Source organism: Thamnophis elegans, chromosome 11 (assembly GCF_009769535.1).
Source record: "Thamnophis elegans isolate rThaEle1 chromosome 11, rThaEle1.pri, whole genome shotgun sequence".
Classification (NCBI taxonomy): domain Eukaryota; kingdom Metazoa; phylum Chordata; class Lepidosauria; order Squamata; family Colubridae; genus Thamnophis; species Thamnophis elegans.
In genome coordinates, this window is record NC_045551.1 from 13,567,858 (window position 1) to 13,589,147 (window position 21,290).

The 21,290-nt window shown below is 43.3% G+C and overlaps 1 protein-coding gene across 1 annotated transcript in view; it reads left to right on the forward strand.

Moving 5' to 3' along the window:
- Nucleotides 1–1,184: 1,184 nt before the first annotated feature.
- Nucleotides 1,185–21,290, forward strand: part of LMX1A (LIM homeobox transcription factor 1 alpha) — an 88,492-nt gene continuing 68,386 nt past the window's right edge. The window contains exons 1-3 of the mRNA XM_032226822.1: nucleotides 1,185–1,387; nucleotides 6,209–6,330; nucleotides 9,583–9,757. Of these exons, the coding sequence (XP_032082713.1) occupies nucleotides 1,185–1,387; nucleotides 6,209–6,330; nucleotides 9,583–9,757 (500 nt within the window). The remainder of the gene's footprint in view (nucleotides 1,388–6,208; nucleotides 6,331–9,582; nucleotides 9,758–21,290) is intronic.

Here is a 21,290-nt window from a genome sequence, read left to right on the forward strand (position 1 = left end):
AGTGTTTCTCAACCTTGGCGACTTTAAGTCCACAGGACTTAAAGTCGCCAAGGTTGAGAAACACTGAACTAGTTACAATGTCCCTTCTGAGACATTCCTTCTGTGGCTGAGCTGCCTCTTATCTGACCATTGTCTAGTCTGGATTTCTTACTCTTATTTCCCAAGGAAATTCCCCACGTACCATTACAATTGGCATGCTCTAGGTCCATGATGGCCACAGAGGTGGCATGCAGAGCCCTCTCTGTGGGCACAGGTGTTGTTGCCAGCTGCTCTTCTGTTTTCCGGTGTGAGCGTGCGCACCAGTCATCTGGTTTTCAGGTTTCCCTTGCTTTGGCACCTGCAAAGACCAGCTTGCTAGTGTGCATGCCCACCCATGCCCACGCTGGAAATCCTAACACCAAGTAGCCAGTGTGTGCATGGACACCGGGCAGCTGGTCTTTTGAGTTTCTGGGGCTGTGGTGTATATGCATTCTGGTTTTGGCACTCAGTGCTGAAAAGATTCACCATCACTGCTCTAGGTTCTTTAAAAAATGTCATTGATCAGGATGAAGTGTACCTTCCCTGTAGCATTGCTGTCCTCTCAAGTGAGGTTCTGCCTAAGATCCTGGTGGCCCCCTTCTGCTGCTGTTTAGAAGGGTCACGAAGATCTGGCTCTCTACCCAGGCCTTTGTGGAGGGAAAGTGAGGCCCTTTGCTTTGTTTCCATCTGGTCTGTCATTCTTGCCATACTTCATCTCTCTCCATTGTAACTGGTTTTATTGTAATTTTCTTGTTTGTTGGGAGTTTCTAGTTGTCCAAAATCCTTGGAAGTCAAGTAGTCTACAGGTTTGATAAATAGATCAGTCAGTCAGTCAGTCAGTCAGTCAATCAATCAACCAATCAACCAATCAACCAATCAACCAATCAACCAATCAACCAATCAACCAACCAACCAACCAACCAACCAACCAACCAACCAACCAACCAACCAACCAACCAACCAACCAACCAACCAACCAACCAAAGCCCTGAATGGCAAAGATGCCATTAAAGAGCAGAACTTGCAGAGTTGGTAAGACATTCATAGTATATCTAACAGTGGATGCAGTTTGAGGGGAATTTGACAGTGAAAGTGATAACTTTAGAGCTTTCACTTCAATTTTCATGAGTTTCCCCACCAAAAATGTGCTGACATTTTCCGAGAAGATGCTGAAGGCTGTAGAAAAGGGCTTCAGGAAGATTCCTATGGTCCAGGAGCTGCAGGTTGCCTGTCCTAGAATTAAGCAGACAAATGGAAGGTTATATTCGGAAAAGTGCAAGATTGATAGCTGCAGAAAACAGCAGCACCAGTTCAAATACAGTGGGCCAACTCTGCCACTGGCAACAGGGACTAATGATATGGACGAAAGGTAAAGATTACCAAGGCTGGGTTCCTATAGTACATCCAGGTTAATAAACACATAATACATAACTTGCTAACCCCAAACAAATGGGTTTACCATGTCCATAGGAGGACATCATCATTCAAACGGCCCAGTTTATTTCTGTCTAGCCTATTACGTTGTTTGAACCAAGCGATAATGAAATTACATGGAGCTGTTATTTATATACCATGGAGGGAGCAAATGTAATAGAGATGCAATTTCTCATATTAGGTTCATCAAAGGCAAAACATATTCTCAGTGCATAACTCATCAGATCTATTAAAACTTACTTAGTTTAATGGGGTTTCTTCACAGGTAACTGAAGCAGTTGTGTATACAAAGGAAGAGGAAGAAAGTTGGATGCATTCAAGTTCTATCATCCCAGGTTTCATTCAGGACCCCCTTTGGCTCCCAGCTGTACCAAGCTCTGCCACAAAGAAAAGTTTGGGGCATCACTGTAACGTTCCCGTGGTTCGTCCATGAGGCCAATGTGGAGAAAAGACGGGACACGACCTTTCTCGGGATGGAGCGACCCAGATTGGGGGTCTGAGAGCCCCTTTTTATTGAGATAGGACAAAGGCAGGAGGAGCAATAGCATGTGATTAAAAACAGCCTGTAAAAGTATAATTTCTAATCTACTGCTCAGGGAAGTTCTGTCTATATATGGTCAAATCCTGGGCGTCATTGGTAGGGCACATCTCAGAATGTTATGTTATGAACTATCAGGATGTTATGGGGTTTTAGGAGTTTGTTTTCTCCTGTGTGGTTCAGCGTGGCTCCGCATGCCCTGGTATGAACTGGGCCATGGGTGACCCACACCTACACAAGGAACTATATTACAACACATCACATTGGATGACCCAGTGGCAAATTAAATTACAGCTCCTTTTTAGCTCATTTCTGCTAAATAACCAATATTATTAAATGGGATTCACGGAGCTCTTGCCAATTAGAGGAGATCTGCTGGGGAAGAAACTTTATATTCCATTCACATTTACACTGATGATAAAAAATGTCACATTTATAACCTTTTCAGACCTGTAAAGCAAATTGAAAGGTGAAGTATAATTGTAAAATTGTGATGTTTTACTTAGCAAACATTTTACTTAATCTGGTTGCTGGTCCCAATTGGGGTAGCTAAACAAAGACTATCTGTGTGTAATATGCTGTTCAACATACAAAGTTCTAATGCCTATTTTGACCTTAAACGATAAGGTCAAAATATTTTATTTTTTCTGGTTCTAGATCTAAACATTTATTGGACCTAAGTCAGCAAAAATTCACTGGAACAAAAGCACTGCTAACAGTGACTTAACTTTCAATTTTATCTTCTAAACTCCATTGCACAGAACATCAGAGAAGTTCTGGATTCCAGTAAATCTTTTCTGTTAAACAGATTTTTTTTTTCTTACCCCACAAACATTTGCTTAAAATACAATGAAGTTCAACTTTCTGTTGTGTTTTTTCCCCTCAGAAGCAATATTTGTTACTACTATTCTATGAATATAATGAGAATATAACATTTTTCCCAGTCAAGCCCTTTCCAATAGTTTGGGGCTCCCTAAATAGCTTTTTATAATATTAGGTGGGGTTTCTGAGCACTTCCAGACATCTGCAGAAGACCTGATTAGAAGAGGCTGAAAAGGTGCATGACATCCTAGAAATATAAAACCAGTCATTGTATTTATTGATTTTTTAAAAATGTGTTCAATATGAAGAGGATTTTGAACAGGAAAACTTGGGTCTTTTAGAAGCCAAAGCTTTTCTTACTGTGCTTCACTCTTCCACCAAACCCACGTGGAAGGGAAAAGGCCCTCACCATTTAGTAAAACAGGCAGTGGGCAGCCAGGAAAGTTGATGAGGGTCTCTAGAAGGGCAAAAACGGTTTGGTGGTAATGAACATCACCAAAGGAGATCCACCCATCATACCAAAGGAGAGTTCTAGAGTGCTCTCCAGATGATTCAAACCGGACCCATCTGGTCAGGCCAGGCCTGGGAAAGCTTTTCCGATGGTGCAAAGGTCTCCCATTCCTTCCTGTCAAATCATCCTGCGAAGAAGCAGCCCCTTGGGACACTTGGGGTCACATCTGCGCAATCTTCCGTGCAATGCCTGGAGAGCGAACCTGTCTCCCTGCCCTCCCTCCTAAGGGAGCCGGAGTAGAGGGGTGTCCTTAATTACGCTTGGTGTTTGGTCCTTCACTTCTGGCGCAACCGGCAAGCGATCTCGAAATGCCAAGAAGGGGGGGACGACGGCGGGGGAGAGAAAGAGAGCAGTCTCCCCGGAGTCAACTGTCTTGTCTTCAAACTCCTTTTCCAAACTAATTAGACCAGATGATGCCCGAGACAACGCGCACCTGCTCGACCCGCCTTGCAATCTGAAACAGCGAAGTGCCGAGGTGATATTTGGGACGATTTCAATGTCCCGAAATTTCCCGTCCTGAGTTTTCCAACAGGACGCTCTGCCAGCTAAGGACTTCACGGCATCCCCCCCCCCCCCGCCCTCCGGGATGGCGGGCATTGCGGTCCACGGCTGCTAGAAACGCGAGTGGGACGCCTGGATACAGGACCGCCGCAGCTCCAAGCAAATTTGTGTCGGGCTAGCGAGGGAACGGGGGAAATTGGGGCATAATGGCTCGACCCCACTGGTGTGAGGGTCCCTGACAAAATCCGGCGGCACCAAAGGGTTCAGAATAGGCTTGCTTTTGCAAGGCGAAGATGGAATCAAGTATTGAAACTCTGTGGCTGCTCCGACTCTCTGGAACGAGCTCCCCGTGGAGATTCGAACCCTCACCACCCTCCAGGCCTTCCGCATAGCCCTTAAAACCTGGCTGTTCCGACAGGCCTGGGGCTAAAGAGCTGTTGCCCCCGTCTCGAATGGTATGACTGTTGTGTGTTTTAAATTATGCATTGTTATGTGTCGTTTTTAATTTTTGTCTGTATCCCCCTTCCCTGGTTTGAGTTGTGAGCCGCCCTGAGTCCCCTTAGGGAAAAGGGCGGCATACAAATGAAATAAAACTCGAAACACTCGAAACTATTGCGGGACTAGGGCTAGGCGTAGTTCCAGGAGGCCACTTCGGAAACAATTTCCCTGGGTAACTTAGGAAAAGATTCTAGGTTTCATCCTTGGAGTTTGGCTGTTCAATCATGCCTAGGTTAACGTGTCATTTTGAGAGAGGCGAAGGCGCAGAGACGAAACTTTTCTTAAGTTAACTCCGCGCAGCGCAGTGGGCTGGACGTGGGGCTTCCGAGATTGGGGGGCGGGGGGGGGGGGGGCAGAGATCAACGTGGCTCGGTGGCCCTTATTTATTGAAGGGCGTTTTTGAAGCCATCATATAATCACACACCCCCCCCCCCCCACCCGTCGTCCTGGCGTCGAGTCAATTTCAGGTTAAGTAGATGGCGGGTGGGGAAAAACCTCGGAGTCTGAGGTTCTGTACTCTTCTGTTGTAGGCCATTCCATTATTTGATATACCATTGCCTTTTGCAGGTAGCCAATACTGGCAAAGTGAAGTTTTGCTTCAATGTCTCTCATTCTCTTTCTATCCTATGATAACTGTTTTCATATAATACACCAATCTATTGATATATAGATCATATTACCCCTTAATACCCCTTAAAATTGATTATTGAGTAAAGGAAGAGGGAAAAGGAGAGGGAAAGGGAGGAGAGGGAGAGGGAAGAAGGCAGAAAGAAAGGAAGGAAGGAAGGAAGGAAGGAAGAAAGAAGGAAGGAAAGAAAGAAAGACTGGAGGAAGTTATGAGTGAGAGAAGAAAGTGGGAGTTCTGGAAAATATCTAAATTAGGGATCCAATTCTTCAAAAAAAAAATGACAAGTGTTACAAATCTAATCAAAAACTGGCAAACCCCTGCCTGAATCTGGATTCCTTTCGGAAGGAAACCTCGACCCAAGTAATGGAAATGGGAAAAGTGGGAACCGCGAAGAAGACTTGATTCTGAAGCCGGGTAAGGTCCAGCGGAGCGGCGTCATCGCGGTCGCCTCCGATCCCTCTTCTGTAAGGCTGGAAGCTGCTATCGGGGGACGCCAAGCCCGACCCCCACCCCCCCCACCTCCCCTCGGCCGGGAGTGGCGCTGCTCCTCCGGTTTACCGAGCTTGGGGGCCAAGTACCACCCCTTCCTGCCCCTGACGTCTAACCCGGTTTCCCCGGCGCTGCGGAAAAGCCCCCGCCGTCTCCGGCCCTTCTCCGGGGTTACCTGAGGAGTAGGAGGCACGGGCTGGGGGCAGGGATGCCTCTGGCTTGTCCCCGAGGAAAGCCCCCGCTGTCCTTCGACGGAGGGACCCTCCCGGAGGGCGGGAAGCACGGCAAAGACGGCCAGAGCCGTCAATGCCTGGCCGTGCGCTAGGCAAGCGCAAGGATGGGGGTGTAGTCGCCTTCGGGCGAGCCCAAGGCGCGATGCTGAGCCCTTCCTGCGCCGCCGATCAAGACGGGGCTTGTTTTGGATTCTCCGCTGCGGGGCTGGCAGGTAAGCGCCGGGGGCTCCAGCTCGGGTGCCTGCGGGAGGCAAGAGGAGAGCAAGTCGGCAGCCGGCCCGGGGTGTCCCTTGGGGGCCTCGAGGAGGGCCCGCTGTACCGCTGATGGGGAGGTTTGCGGGGAAACCATTTAGGGCAGTGGTCTCCAACCTTGGGAACTTTAAGACCTGTGGACTTCAACTCCCAGAGTTCCTCAGCCAGCAAAGCTGGCTGAGGAACTCTGGGAGTTGAAGTCCACAAGTCTTAAAGTTCCCAAGGTTGGAGACCCCTGATTTAGGGGACTTCTAGACTTACCGACTTCTTCTCTTCTCCGCCAGCGGAATCGGAGCGCTTTTCTTCGCCCCCTCTCTTGTCAAGCTGGGCGGCCTGAAAATGGAGGAAACTCCGCAGGACGCCCTGGAGCCCCCGCCGCCGCCTCCTTTCTCTACCCCGCTGCTGGGTAAGTACCGGTAGTAGGGTGGGGGGGGGGATCTAGGCCAGATTTGGGATGAGTCTCTGAGCCTGGCCGGCCCCGACGGTTGCGGGTCTCCACCTCCTTTGTAGAGGCTGAGGGCAGGCAGGGCCCTTCTGCCCTCCCCAACGAAGAAACCCCCCAGAAGAAGAAGGAAAAGCTGGGCAAGGATGTCCGCCACCTCTCCGCACGTGACGCCTGCGGAGAAGCCGACAGCTAGATGCGATGGTGGGACAGGATCATATTATCCGTTTTTTTGCCTCAAAAATCATCCCCAGGAAAACAAATGGGGGGGAGGGAGAGAAAGAGAAATCGGGTCTTTCTCATGCGGGCGAGTGAAAGAGACAGACAGCTGCTCCCTTTAAGCAGTTTTAAAACAAAAGTTCAAGAATTACCTGACACTGAAGTCAGACTTCATCTGACTTTAGCACTTGTTCATCCCAACAGACAGATAAGAAGATACAACATAATAATTAGCAGATACTTATGTGCCTGCGTGCATGTTCTACATGTACAGATCGTTCTAATTAATACCGTTAATTAACGATGAAACTAACGCATCATGCATGAAAGACAATTATAACTAAAATCAAATCTCAGCATTTAAATTAAGCACAAAGGGGGTCGGGTTGGACAGATACACATCACAATTATTGTAGCGAATAAAAGTAAGGCCCTCTCTCCAGATTTGTTTCGGAGCAGGTTTTGAGGCAGGCTCGAAAGGGATTATTGCCCAGAGCCTTCGCGCCGTTGTTTTCCTGCGGATGCGCTTTGCAAAACTCTTCTGAAGATGCACAACGGATTCCCTCCTTATAATGAAGACGATTTACAAGGCACAATAAGACAAAAAAAAGGGGCAATGATAGTGTGCCTCTCTAGCAAGTTTGTAAGGTTAGGGCTGCATTAGAACGGGTCCAAGTTTTCTTTTTAATTCCTCCTTTTTTATTGCTTAAAATTTTATTTTATTCTCCACTCCCCCCCAAAAAATAATAAAGATAGTTGGGGAGGGGAGGGAATGCTTCTAATTGTTCATTTGAAAGCAATCGGTTTTCCCTAAATAAGAATTGACATTTTTGAGCCTTTGAGTAGAAAAGCAAGATTTAACCATTTTGAATAAATAATTATTTCTCAGTGGACACAAAGATATTTTTTCAGACGAAGAGAGTGGAAAAAAACAACCATTCGTTTGTGCTTCAAACGGTTACCAACTCTGGCCATGGTATACCAAGACTATAGTCCTACCTTCGGTCTTTAACGCCCCCCACCAAACAACAGTATCTCCATCCAGGGCACCTAATCGGTCGCCGTTTGAAATACAAATGATTAAAAAGCAACCAGAAAGCTAGTTTTGTGACACCAAGAGGAGGGAAATCGCTCCGATGCCAGAATTTTACAATGGAGCCTCTAATTAAAATAAAAAACAACAACAACAAATTAGAATTGAAAGAGAGAGAGGAAAGCGCCTCTATTTCTAGAGAAAAAGGCCAGGAGCAGGAGAAGCACGGAACGCATTTCAATATCTTATGTTATACCAAGAGGAAGGAAAGAGAAGAGTGGCTTGTAAGCCTTGAAGGACAGTTTCACGTTTCTTCCCAGAAAGATGAGCTCGGAGATTGGTGCGGAAAACGCGCCCCGGGGAAGGCTCTCCGGCCAACTGGGGGCAGGAAAAGGAGACAGGCCGCCAAGCATCCGTTTCAGACCTATCTAGTGGGCGCTAGGATTCCCGTGCCGTTAAAGAACCTGGGCTGGCAGCTGGTTCAGTGAAGCTCTCGCTGATGTCAAAGGCCAGCAGCGGGACCTTTGGTGATAGTTCAAATCTTCAGTACTAGTGTCCTAAATTCATACCCAGCTCCAAGAATGCTTTAGGAAAGCTTCTTCAAGAAATTCAATTCAGGGACTTGGTTGTGACATTCAGCTCAGTAGCTGCTAAAGAAGGCCAGATGTGGGCTGGCAGCTGGTTCAGTGAAGCTCTCGCTGATGTCACAGGCCAGCAGCGGGACCTTTGCAAGTTTCCTCTGGGGCAAGAGGTCCAGTGGCAGGCATGGGCATGAGATCGGGGGGGGGGGGAGAGAGTGGAGAGGTATTTCTTGAAGGCCACTCTGCTGTGGCACTCGGGCTTCCCAGGGTTTGGTCTTCTAGGTCAAGCCGTCAGGGAGGACAATAGGATGCACTTCATCCCGCAGCTCAAAACCAGCCACTTACAAGAATACATTGCTGTGGCGGCTCAGCCTAGAGAGGGTCTTCCCTGGTTATAATGGCAAGGAATGCCTCCAGCGATGCAACGCTTTACCAAGCGACCTTAATCTAAAAGGGGGGAATACCGAAATCCCCCTGAGTCTGAGGCCAATCGGAACAGGAGGCAGGAGGGTCCCAAATTCACGATCTCCCCCCCTCACCCCGCCAATAATGTTTGGGAACAGAAGGGCTCGTGGAGAAAACGGGTCCAGGGCGGGTCTGTCGCAACTGCAACCATAGGATCTATCTGCTTTGTTTCGGAGGCTAAGGTTGGTTTAGAGCAGTGTTTCTCAACCTTGGCAACTTGAAGATGTCTGGACTTCAACTCCCAGAATTCCCCAGCCAGCATTCGCTGGCTGGGGAATTCTGGGAGTTGAAGTCCAGACATCTTCAAGTTGCCAAGGTTGAGAAACACTGGTTTAAATCCACTTTCAGTGCCATCTCTATCTTGTCAGAGATTTGTTCTACAGCTGACATTTCTTCAATAACTTATTTTATACATAATCAGTAGTGAAAAAGGTTTTTGAAGAAATGTCAGCTGTAGAACAAATCTTCTCTGACAAGATAGAGATGGCACTGAAAGTGGATTTAAACCAGTGTTTCTCAACCTTGGCCACTTGAAGATGTCCGGACTTCAACTCACAGAATTCCCCAGCCAGCATTCGCTGGCTGGGGAATTCTGGGAGTTGAAGTCCAGACATCTTCAAGTGGCCAAGGTTGAGAAACACTGGTTTAGAGGGTCTTTATTCGGGGAAACCAGGAAGGGGGAGGGAAAGCAAGGCTGGCCAAATGCTAGCCATTAGGACACCCACGCTGGGTATTTCCCTGGGTCCCGTAGTCCACCCTTCAAGAGAACCCAAAACGTTGAAAACGAATCAGAGACGTTGAGGCAGAGCAATATAATGGCCGAGAAACGTGTCCAAAAAGTTAGAGCAGCGGGACGGGCGGGGCAACGGCGGCGGCTGGGACTGCCGCGTGGGTCACCGTCCTTCTGGGTCGTTGCAGGGAGAGCCTCGGTGTGCGAAGGCTGCCGAGGCGTCATCTCGGAGCGGTTCTTGCTGCGCCTGAACGACCGGCTGTGGCACGAGCGGTGCGTGCGCTGCGCCTCCTGCCGAGAACCTCTGGAGAGCAGCTGCTTCTACCGGGAGCAGAAGCTTTACTGCCGCCTGGACTACGAGAAGTAAGTCCGCCGTCTTCGCGAGGCTCGCTAGGAGCCCAGAGGCCACGGGGCTTTTCCTCCCTTCTGAAGCCGGGGAAGGAGCCCCCGCTCTTGTTCAGATGAAACCCCCCAGGGAAACTAGTTGCTTGGATGCAATTTTTAGTAAGATGAAATATATAAATGGGATGAACTTTTTGTAGGGCTGCAAGCAATCAAAGTATCACCAGAAGGCAGGAAAGTGATATGGAGGAGGGGACTGTAATCTTTGCTGCCTGGTCATCCTAATTTTTTTTTGTAAAGCAGAAACAATTTCAGGCTGTTTGGTTTTTCTTAATGTTGGGTTAAATAGTTTGTTTCTATATGAATTCGACATAGTTTTATAAATCTACACCTTTCCATAAATATGAAAGGGGCTATATATTTACTGAACTAAGTATTGTACAATTACTACCAATCGGTCTCCGGATACGCTTCAAAGTGCTAGTCGTCACTTATAAAGCCCTTCATGGTATTGGACCTGGGTACTTGAGAGACCGCCTGCTGCCAATTACCTCCCAAAGACCCGTCAGACCTCACAGGGTTGGCCTCCTCCGGGTTCCGTCCACCAGCCAATGCCATCTGGCTACTACCCGGGGGAGGGCCTTCTCTGTAGCAGCTCCGGCCCTTTGGAATGAACTCCCCGCGGAGATCCGGACCCTCACCTCTCTCCAGGCCTTCCGGAAAGCCGTCAAAACCTGGCTGTGCCGGCAGGCCTGGGGTTGGATGAGTTCCCCTCCCCTCTCGACTGGTATGGCTGTGTGATTTTCGTGTTTTTTAATTATGTGTACTGTTGTTTATGTTCCCTTTCCCCTTTGAGTTGTTCGCCGCCCTGAGTCCCTCCTGGAGAAGGGCGGCATACAAATAAACCAAAACTAAACTAAACTAAACTAAACTAAACTAAACTAAACTAAACTACTGATTATTTTAATACGTTTGCATTTTGTAATAACCTTTTATAGCAAAAGATTTAGATCTGTGTAAGCGGCAAGCTGTCATTTTGTTTCACCAAACAATGTTGGCGAAAACTCATCCTATTCCTTCTTTTGTGCCTCTTGACCTAAGATGGTTTGCAGTGCCAGATTGCACACTCCTTGGCAGTGCCAGATTGCACAGAGACCTTGAACAGGTGCTAGGAAATGTAGAGAGGATTAAAAGTGCAAAGAAAGTTCAGTCATTTGAATGGATCTGTAACAGACAAGCTTAATTGTTACTTGGGGATTTCTTGCATTTTTGTTCTTCAAATTTCATATAGCAGATGCATACATTTGATAATGTGATATTTAAAGTGAAATATATATATGGGAAGAACAAAGTTGGTGTGAGTTTTGTTTAATCAGACAAAACCATATAATGAGTCTTAATGGCAGAACACCAGATACTATGGTAGTATAAATTTTAACACTTTTTTCCCCTCTTCAAGTTGGTATTCTACCATGGTTGGAATAGATATGTGTTCGTTCTCCCTTTCTTATCTATCATCTATCTATCTATCTATCTATCTATCTATCTATCTATCTATCTATCTATCTATCTATCATCTATCTATATCTATATCTATATCTATATCTATATCTATATCTATATCTATATCTATATCTATATCTATATCTATATCTATATCTATATCTATATCTATATCTAAATCTATATCTATATCTATCTATCTATCTATCTATCTATCTATCTATCTATCTATCTATCTATCTATCTATCTATCATCTATCTATCATCTATCTCTATCTCTCTATCTATCTATCTATCTATCTATCTATCTATCTATCTATCTATCTATCTATCTATCATCTATCTATCATCTATCTATCTATATCTATATCTATATCTATATCTATATCTATATCTATATCTATATCTATATCTATATCTATATCTATATCTATATCTATATCTATATCTATATCTATATCTATATCTATATCTATATCTATATCTATCTATCTATCTATCTATCTATCTATCTATCTATCTATCTAATAAAATAAACATATATTTATAATAGTATAATCCAATATAAACTAAATTTTTTAAAAAACAGAGTTCTTCAAATATTTAACAGTAACTTTAGTAGGAAGAGCATTATCTAGCTCACTCTATTGGTTTGTCATTTGTATTTCCTTTTTAAATTTTAATGCCCCACCTAGTTCCTTTTGTAGACCCAGTGGAACATTTATTAATGCATTTTATGTATTTATTTGTATCCTGCCTTTATTAGTTTTATAAATAACTCAAGGCAGTGAACATACCCAATAATCCTGTGTTTTCCCCACAACAACAACCCTGTGAGGTGAATGGGGCTGAAAGAGAATGACTGGCCCAAGATCATCCCGTTGGTTTTCATGGCTAAGGCAGGATTTGAATTCATTGTTTCCTGGTTTCTAGCTGGTGCCTTAACCAATAGAGCTTTTCTAAATGATCCCCTTTTCTGGTTAGTTTAAATCAGTGTTTCTCAACCTTGGCAACTTGAAGATGTCCGGACTTCAACTCCCAGAATTCCCCAGCCAGCTGGCTGGCGAATTCTGGGAGTTGAAGTCCGGACATCTTCATGTTGCCAAGGTTGAGAAACACTGATTTAAATCCACTTTCAATGCCATCTCTATTTTGTCAGAGAAGATTTGTTCTACAGCTGACATTTCTTCAATAACTTATTTAATACATAATCAGTAGTGAAAAAGTTTTTCATATTTATAACCATTGCAGCATCTCCATGGTCACATGACCAAAATTCTGATGCTTGGCAACTGACTCATATTTATGATGCTTGCAGTATCATGATCCTCTGTTGTGACCTTCTGGCAAGCAAAGTCAATGAGGAAGCCAGATTCACTTAACACAGTGTTTCTCAATCTTGGAGACTTGAAGTCCTGTGGACTTCAACTCCCAGAATCCCCCAGCCAGCACAGTTCTGCAGCACAGCTGGCTGGGGAATTCTGGGAGTTGAAGTCCACAGGACTTCAAGTCTCCAAGGTTGAGAAACACTGACTTAACAACTGTGTTACTAACTTAACAATTGCAGTGATTCACTCAAAAAGGTCTTGGGGGGGGAAGATGGTTAGTTTGAGAAATTTTAACAGGGATGGCTATAATCTTAATTTTTTTTAAAAGCAGCCAGTATCTGAAACATAAAAAGTTTTCCACACTCAATAGCTACTAGTTATGCCAACACAGTTCTAGGCTGCATAAACAGAGTGATAGAATCAAGATCACATGAAGTGTTAATACCACTTTATAATGCCTTGAGGCCACGGTTAGAATACTGCATTCAGTTTTGGTAACCGCGATGTAAAAAAAGATATTGAGACTTTAGAACAAGTGAAGAGAAGAACAACAAAAGATGACTGGAGGCTAAAACATATGAAGAATGGCTGCAGGAACTGGGTATGTCTAGCTTAATTAAAAGAAGAATTAAGGGAGACACGATAGCAGCGTTCCAATATCTAAGGGGTTGCCACAAAGAAGAGGGAGTCAAGCTATTCTCCGAAGCTCCTGAGGATAGGACAAGAAGCAATGGGTGGAAGCTAATGAAGGAGAGAAGCAACCTAAAACTAAGGAGAAATTTCCTGACAGTTAGAACAATTACCGTAATCAGGGCCTCCAGAAGTTGTGAATGCTCCAACACTGGAGGTTTTTAAGAAGAGATTGGATAACCATTTGTCTGAAGTGGTGCCTAAGCAGGGGATTGGACTAGAAGACCTCCAAGGTCCCTTCCAACTCAGTTATTCTATTCTATTCTATTTTTTAAGGTTTTAAAAATGGATATAAGTGAAACAAAATAAAATACACATAAAAACACAAACTTCACTGATTACAATTCCAGGGGAAATAGCCCCCAAATGTAAAGAGGTGTTATCTTGATTAGGTCAACTGAAGTGTTATATTAGTTTCAAGGGAAGTTGGTTAAAGACTGGAGAGAAAGGGGCTGGTCTTTCTGCCAGTTCTGTAGTGGTTCATGCTTTTGGATGGAAACAGAGAGTGGAAGATTCCAAACATATCAGAGGGTACTGACAGAGGAAAATATTTGTAGCTCAGGGTTGAAATGAAAGGTGCTTGGTACTCTCTGGTTTGGTTGTTTTCTTGCAGAGGTTTCATTAGAGCCGAGGTGGCGCAGTGGTTAAATGCAGCACTGCAGGCTACTTCAGCTGACTGCAGTTCTGCAGTTCGGCTGTTCAAATCTCACCGGCTCAGGGTTGACTCAGCCTTCCATCCTTCCGAGGTGGGTAAAATGAGGACCCGGATATGCTGACTCTGTAAACCGCTTAGGGGAAGGCTGAAAGCCCTATGAAGCGGTATATAAGTCTAACTGCTATTGCTATTGCTATTACCCAAACTAGGTAATATCATCAGTGAACTGCAGGTGTGTCTACAATAAAACAGCCAAGCTTAGACAGCACCAAGAATCCCTCATATCAGAGGGTCTTACCACCTATGAGGATAAAATAATTAACCTGCCTCATGGACTTAGCAGAAATATGGAGTTAATTATATTGAGTATTATGGATACATGACAGCAATGCAGCTCTAATAAATATTACACAATTACTCCAATTTACTAAGAGTAGCTCTAATGTACCGTATTTTATTTTTCTTGATAACAGAATGTACAGTCAAGGTGGGATACTTTTATAATATTCTGATTTTTATATTCTGTGGAAGGCAACATAGCAGATAATTCTGCATTAAACTCACAGGTAGAAAATTTTGCTTCCTTGCATTGTAGGTGCATTGCTTGCATTTCATGTGGAACTGAATTTTTTTAAAGTTTTATTTTCTATTGGATAGTTCAAATCAGTGGTGGGTTTCAAAAATGGTTCGAACCTACTCTGTGGGTGTGGCCTCCTTTGTGGGAGTGGCTTGCCGCCCATGTGACCGGATGGGAGTGGCTTGCTGCCCATGTGACCGGATATGAAGATGCCGACGACACTTGTCAGAACCACCTTAAATTACCTCACACACAGCACTGGCATGCATAAGAATATGATGTAAACTTGTTTTTTAAAAGGCATCTTTGGTTTGCGTTAAAACAACTTCAACACACGCAATGTTCTGATTGCACTACAAACGCAGTAGTCATCCTTACCTTTCACAGAGGCACTGAGTTTTATAAATATGAGCATGATAGTGTAGAATAATCATATCCAAGGACCAGTGGTGGGTTTCAAAAAATGTTTGGAACCTCTTCTGTAGGTGTGGCCTGCTTTACGGGTCCACTGGTGGAACCTCTTCTAACCGGTTCGGTAGATTTGACGAACCGGTTCTATCGAATAGGTGTGAACTGGTAGGAACCCACCTCTGGTTCAAATTGTAACAGGCAGGCAGGCTAATATTACATTGGATGTGATTCGTGTTTGCTGTTTGAGTAAATGCCACATGATTGATTCTTACCACTTTTTTTTCTTACTCCACGTTTTTTCAATTTGAGGAGTAGAAAAAGTAGATAGCTGTTTTGTTGAAGGAAAAAGCAGCATTTGTTGACATGTTAAGTAATCCTCCCCATGCCCTCTTTTCTGAGAGGAATTTGGTGAGTAAGACACCCATTTGCCACTTGTCTTGAAAGCAATAATTGTACTCTCTCAAGCCTTCTGGGCTCTGTATCGATTCTGCCCAGCTGCTGCCCCATCCTGGTTGATACTACAGGGCCTGCCCTCCCTCCCCCCTCCCTCCAGTGCTCATGAAGCTCTTAGGGGGATCTTTCTCTTCTTGACAGCGGAACAAATCCCTTTGAACAGAGACATCTCTCCTCTTCCCACTCATCTTTCTTGCCTTCACTTCTTCCTTGCTGGTGCCATGAATGTTTTCCCCGTGTCTCTGTCTGCCTGGCATGGGAGCAGCTTCCCTCAAAATATTACACAGGGTTCATAGAAGAAAGGAATTCTTTGGATGAAGAAGTAGAAACAAGCTTCTCCTGAGAACACTGGTTGTGATTGCCTGATGACAATGCTAGGGAGTATTTTTAATGTAATATATATCCCTTTGCGTGGCGCGACAAAACCGCCCTCGTCAAAATAGCGGTGATAAAACCGCGTCGCTAAAGCCGCAACGTCATCACCGCGCGTCATCACCACCGCGACAACAGCGCGGTGACAGAAGGGCGCTTTAAAACAGTGCGGCGGCAGAAAGCCGATTTAAATTAAGGTTAGGATTAGGTTTAGGGGTTTGCTTTAGGGTTAGGTTTAGGTTTAGGGTTAGGGTTAGGTTTAGGGTTAGGTTTAGGGTGCTGAGTGCTTCGTAAGGCGGGATTTGCCCTCCGCCCTTATGTCAGTGCGGTAATGTCGCATTTGCTTTAGCGATTCGGACGGCGCGGATTAGGGTTCGCGCTTATGTCTCCGCGGATAAGGGCTTCGCGGTATTGTGGTGGAACCATCCCTTTGGTTGACTAATTTTGAAAAAAAAAACATTGCATCCTTGTGATGTTTCTTTTATGGTTGATATAATATTTACAATCACGGCACCAGGAAACAGGTTGGATACACATGTTGCAATAAGCCATAATGTGACTATTTTGGTTTTGATTTAGCAGAGTGGGCAAATCCAGACCTTATGATTTATAAGCCATAGCTTTAGCCAATATGATATGTGAAACCACTGATTATAGTTCATAAACTAAGATTTATGGCTTGGTGTAAACCACATCACACTGAACCATATTGAACCACTCATGTAAACCATGGCTTCGTAGGATGTTTGACCCGACTTACTGTTGGAGTTGGGATATCTAATTTAGTACCAATCTCATAATTTCAACACATCTTCCTATTTTGTTGTGTTTTGATGCTTTATTTTATTGATGAATGTAGCATATTACGTATCTTTATAAAATGCCTTTAACTTCCTATAAACTGCAGTACTGTATATTTAAAGTAATTTCAGGTGCTGGGACTATTGTGGGAAATAGGGCTGAATGGATGGCTAGTAACCTTGAGCAAGTATTAATGATGATGCTACTTTTTAATTTTCTGAAAACTAGATTGATAAAACCAGGAAAGATTAGTGCTAGACTTTTTTTAAAACAACTAAAGGATTCTTTTGTCTCATAAAATTTAGCACATGGGAAGATTGAAATTAGCCAATTTAGGAGACCTTAAGAGAAGAGGTGAGGTGGCGCAGTGGTTAGAGTGCAGTACTGCAGGCCACTTCAGCTGACTGCTATCTGCAGTTCGGCAGTTCAAATCTCACCAGCTCAAGGTTGACTCAGCCTTCCATCCTTCCGAGGTGGGTGAAATGAGGACCCAGACTGTGGGGTTGATATGCTGACTCTGTAAACCGCTTAGAGAGGGCTGAAAGCCCTATGAAGCAGTATATAAGTCTAACTGCTATTGCTAGAACCAGTTTGGTGTATTGGTTAAGACACCAGGATAAAAATCTGGAAATGCTGAGCTTGAGCCTTGCCTTAGGCACAACGGCAACTGGGTGACCTTGAGACAGTCATCCTCTCTCATCCCTATGAAGCAGGCAAGGACAAATGAATTCTGAAATCTTGTCAGTAAAACTGTAGGGATTCTAAGGCATTTTAAAGTTCTTATGGCAATTATGCAATTCAGTCCAAAGTATTGCTGGAGCCTTAGTAACAATATTTTTTTCCAACTGAAAATAGAGGCCTTGGTGTGACATGGCAGCCTGATCTCATTCCAAGTTAGGGCAATCCACGTAGCATGTGATGCACAAATGCTTGTACAGTGGAACCAGCTATGAGAAGTACTAGTAGATGAGTTGGAATAGGTTGGACTGCAACAGATACAGAGGTTATAGCAATAGCAGTTAGACTTATATACCGCTTCATAGGGCTTTCAGCCCTCTCTAAGCAGTTTACAGAGTCAGCATATTGCCCCCAACAACAATCCGGGTCCTCATTTTACCCACCTCGGAAGGATGGAAGGCTGAGTCAACCCTGAGCCGGTGAGATTTGAACAGCCGAACTGCAGAACTGTAGTCAGCTGAAGTAGCCTGCAGTGCTGCATTTAACCACTGCGCCACCTCGGCTCTTTGGATAGCTATCACTGGTCTACAAGGAGAAAAGAAATGAAAGTAGCTTAATTTCACCATAATTGGGTCACTAATAAAGAAAAATTAAGTCCTGAGTATTAATTGGCTCCAGTTTCCAAGGTACAGCTTCAGGTCAAAATTGCATCAAAATAATCCAAAATTACAAGGGGGATGTGCAATTATGCTCCATAACTTTTCTGCAAAGTGCGAAAAAGCAATGAGAATGGTGCCACACCAATCATTATAATTTTTTTTATTGATATCAATAACATAACTTTCCATTAATTTACTAGTTTTTCATGTAACATTTTCATGCTTTTTGCTTCATGCTTTTTGCTTCATGCTTTTTGCATGAAAAGCTGATAAGCTCTAATATCAAATTAAACAACAAGGTTCCATCTTTATTCAGTATCTAAACTGCACTTTTCTGCTTTTCTCTTGTGAACTGCAGTAGGATCATCCCTAGGGAGATTCTAGCAGTAATCGGCAAGCATGGATGGACTCCATTTCCATTGGTATCTTTTCTCTAGTCCTGCGATATTCTGGTGGAATCTCTCCCCATGCTCGTCACTCACTGCCCCACAGTTTAATGGGAAATAGTCTAAATGTGAATGTAAGAATTGAATTCTGACGTGCAACATGTTTGCACTTACAGTTACAAGTGCTTTATCGGACCTAAGCAAATTTTCAATGTCATCGGCCTTGCTGTTCTAAAACTGAAGATAAATTTATATACTTCCACGTGGTACCATTTTCATTGATCTACCGTACTTTGTCGAGAAGTTTCCAAGGCATCATGGTCATTAGACATCTCCCTCTCTTGTGGGCAAATATACTTGCCTGTGTATAAATCTTTATTGCAAAATATCTTGAAAACTTTAACCGACCAGCACCTTTATCACCTGTTTCCTAATTCATCTAATCAAAATATGTAAAATTAACACATTTTCTCTCAGAGGTTGATAATTTCACAAACTTTGTAGATCAGTGATTTACTTGACATAGTTGTTGGCTGATGCTGAAATGGCATTATAGCAATGCCCAAGAAAACCAACTATCTTTGCAGTATTGTGAGACATTCAACTGCAACTTTTTAAAATTATCACATTCTTTCTCATTTACAGCACAAATGTAAAAAAATATGGAGTAGTAGTAGTAGTAGTAGTAGTAGTAGTAGTAGTAGTAGTAGTAGTAGTAGTAGTAGTATTTGATTGTGAATTCACAGCTTCAGGCTGTTAGCTCAAATCTGGATAGATGTCTATTAACACCACCATTACTTCTTGCAATGGTAAAACAGGGAATGGAAAGAATTTGGCTGCCTCTGCAAAGGAGAAATATGGATTAGTATATCAGACCATGAAATGAAAATAGGTGAAAGTTTGGGCAAGCCACCACTACTTTATTTCTCTGGATCCCTGCACAAGAATTTCTGTGTGAATCATACATAAAGAACAGCTTGCTCCCCTGGCAATGTAAAAAACAAAGAAGCTGCTCTGAGGCTCTCTGTAGAGGTTGATCTTACACACTTACTACCATCTGAGAAGGGAGAACATTTCCAGACTGAAAATACTAAGGATAACTATATCAAAATATTCAGGCATTTTATTAGCAAGGCTGGCTGTTCTCAATCTTTTTTAAGATAGAGGGCAACAGTAATCTGAGGAATAGGCACTGGAGAATGAGAGCTATTAAGTGGGTAAAAGTTTGCTAAATTGTCACACTTTACTCTATATTGCATACCTGGAAGGGGGGGGAAACTGATATTTTTTATTTTTATTTATTTGTTTATTAGATTTGTGTGCTGCCCATCTTGTGTAGAGGCAGGAATTCCCCTGGGACCATTAAAATCTTTACACATGATGTATGATCCATGTGTACTAGGTCTGTGATTGTCTGAAGATACTTCTAGATTTGGAGCCTGCCCTAATGTGTGGGGCAAAACCACATTTTTTTAAAATTTTCTTTTCTTATGAAATAGAATTATGTCATTGATATGATTGTTGATCTGTTCCATGCGTGCTTCATGTTGCTTATTGCTAAGACACTGTATCAGAAGGTTCTTAAGGTTCTCCAATAGCCCTCTAGAAACACTGGTGAAATTATATCTCCTCAGGGTTTTTAATCTATGACATTGAATTATCCCACGTTATGTCAAAGGGCTACAATGATTTGGAAAGACTAGAGCAATAAAAATCACTATAATTGGCTCAAATTTCAAAATATTTATAAATTTAGATGTAAACTTACTGGGAATAAATCCAATTGAGCATAGCGAGAGCAGAGATTGGTCTCTGAACAATGACAATTTTTAGCAGAAAACTTTCCAAACTTTTTTTTTTTGCCTTTGCTAATCTTTTGAAAGACAAATTTGCTTTTGTGGCAGCTATTAATTGGTTCCTGAATTTAAGAACACATAAATAAATAAAATAATTTGTTTCTGAATAAGTAAACCCATAGAGAAGTGCTTAACTGCTGTTAATGTATTGTTGACCCTGAATTAGAAGGTGCAATAGCACTTTCTCCAGAAATTTACCAGAAGGCATTTCAGCCAGAGGTGCTCTCTGGAAATCCTTAAGTAACGTGATGTATGGAAATGGATTAGATAATAGTTTGCAATAAACCTTCTGGGTACAGATCCTTTCTGAGAACCTTTCAACATGCCACGGCAGCATGACAGGGTCTTTTAGATGCTCTTATACATCAAATGATTAGATTCAATTAGATAATATTTATATTTACTTTTAAACAGCAGAGCAAGGACTCTGGAGATTGTACTTTCTTCTGAGTGGAATGTTTGAAACAACAGCAGCAGCTCATGGCTTTCTCTGGGTTTAGTCCATTTTTTTCTAACCTTGCAACACTACTATTTTTCCCCATTCCACCTTTGGATGTAGAAAAGGACAAGGGAGAAATTATGTGCTACAATTATGTGACAAATTTCAATAGCAATAGCAGTTAGACTTATATACCGCTTCATAGGGCTTTCAGCCCTCTCTAAGCGATTTACAGAGTCAGCATATCGCCCCCGCAGTCTGGGTCCTCATTTCACCCACCTCGGAAGGATGGAAGGCTGAGTCAACCTTGAGCCAGTGAGATTAGAACCGCTGAACTGCAGATAACAGTCAGTTGAAGTGGCCTACAGTACTGCACCCTAACCACTGCGCCACCTCGGCTCTAATTTCAATTTTTATTTCATCAGAATGAATCCGCTACCACTGCTTGCCGCACTCTGATAACTTTCACTATGTGGAGTTATTTTATAGAATTTAAGTGAATTTAATTTAAAAAAAAATATTTTCAGGCTTCTCTGCAAATATACCCCCTCCAATTTGGTTTTTAAATCAGAAAAGCTCCTGCTCTTAATATTATGTGATATGTAATATTGGAAGCCAGTCTCAGACATGTATGAAAATCAGCAGCTTAAATTGGAACCTCTTCTTATTTTAGGACTGAATTCTGCCTGTCTAATATTTTTAAATCCTGAGTTGCTATGTTGCTTGGAAAGAACCATTTTTTGCCT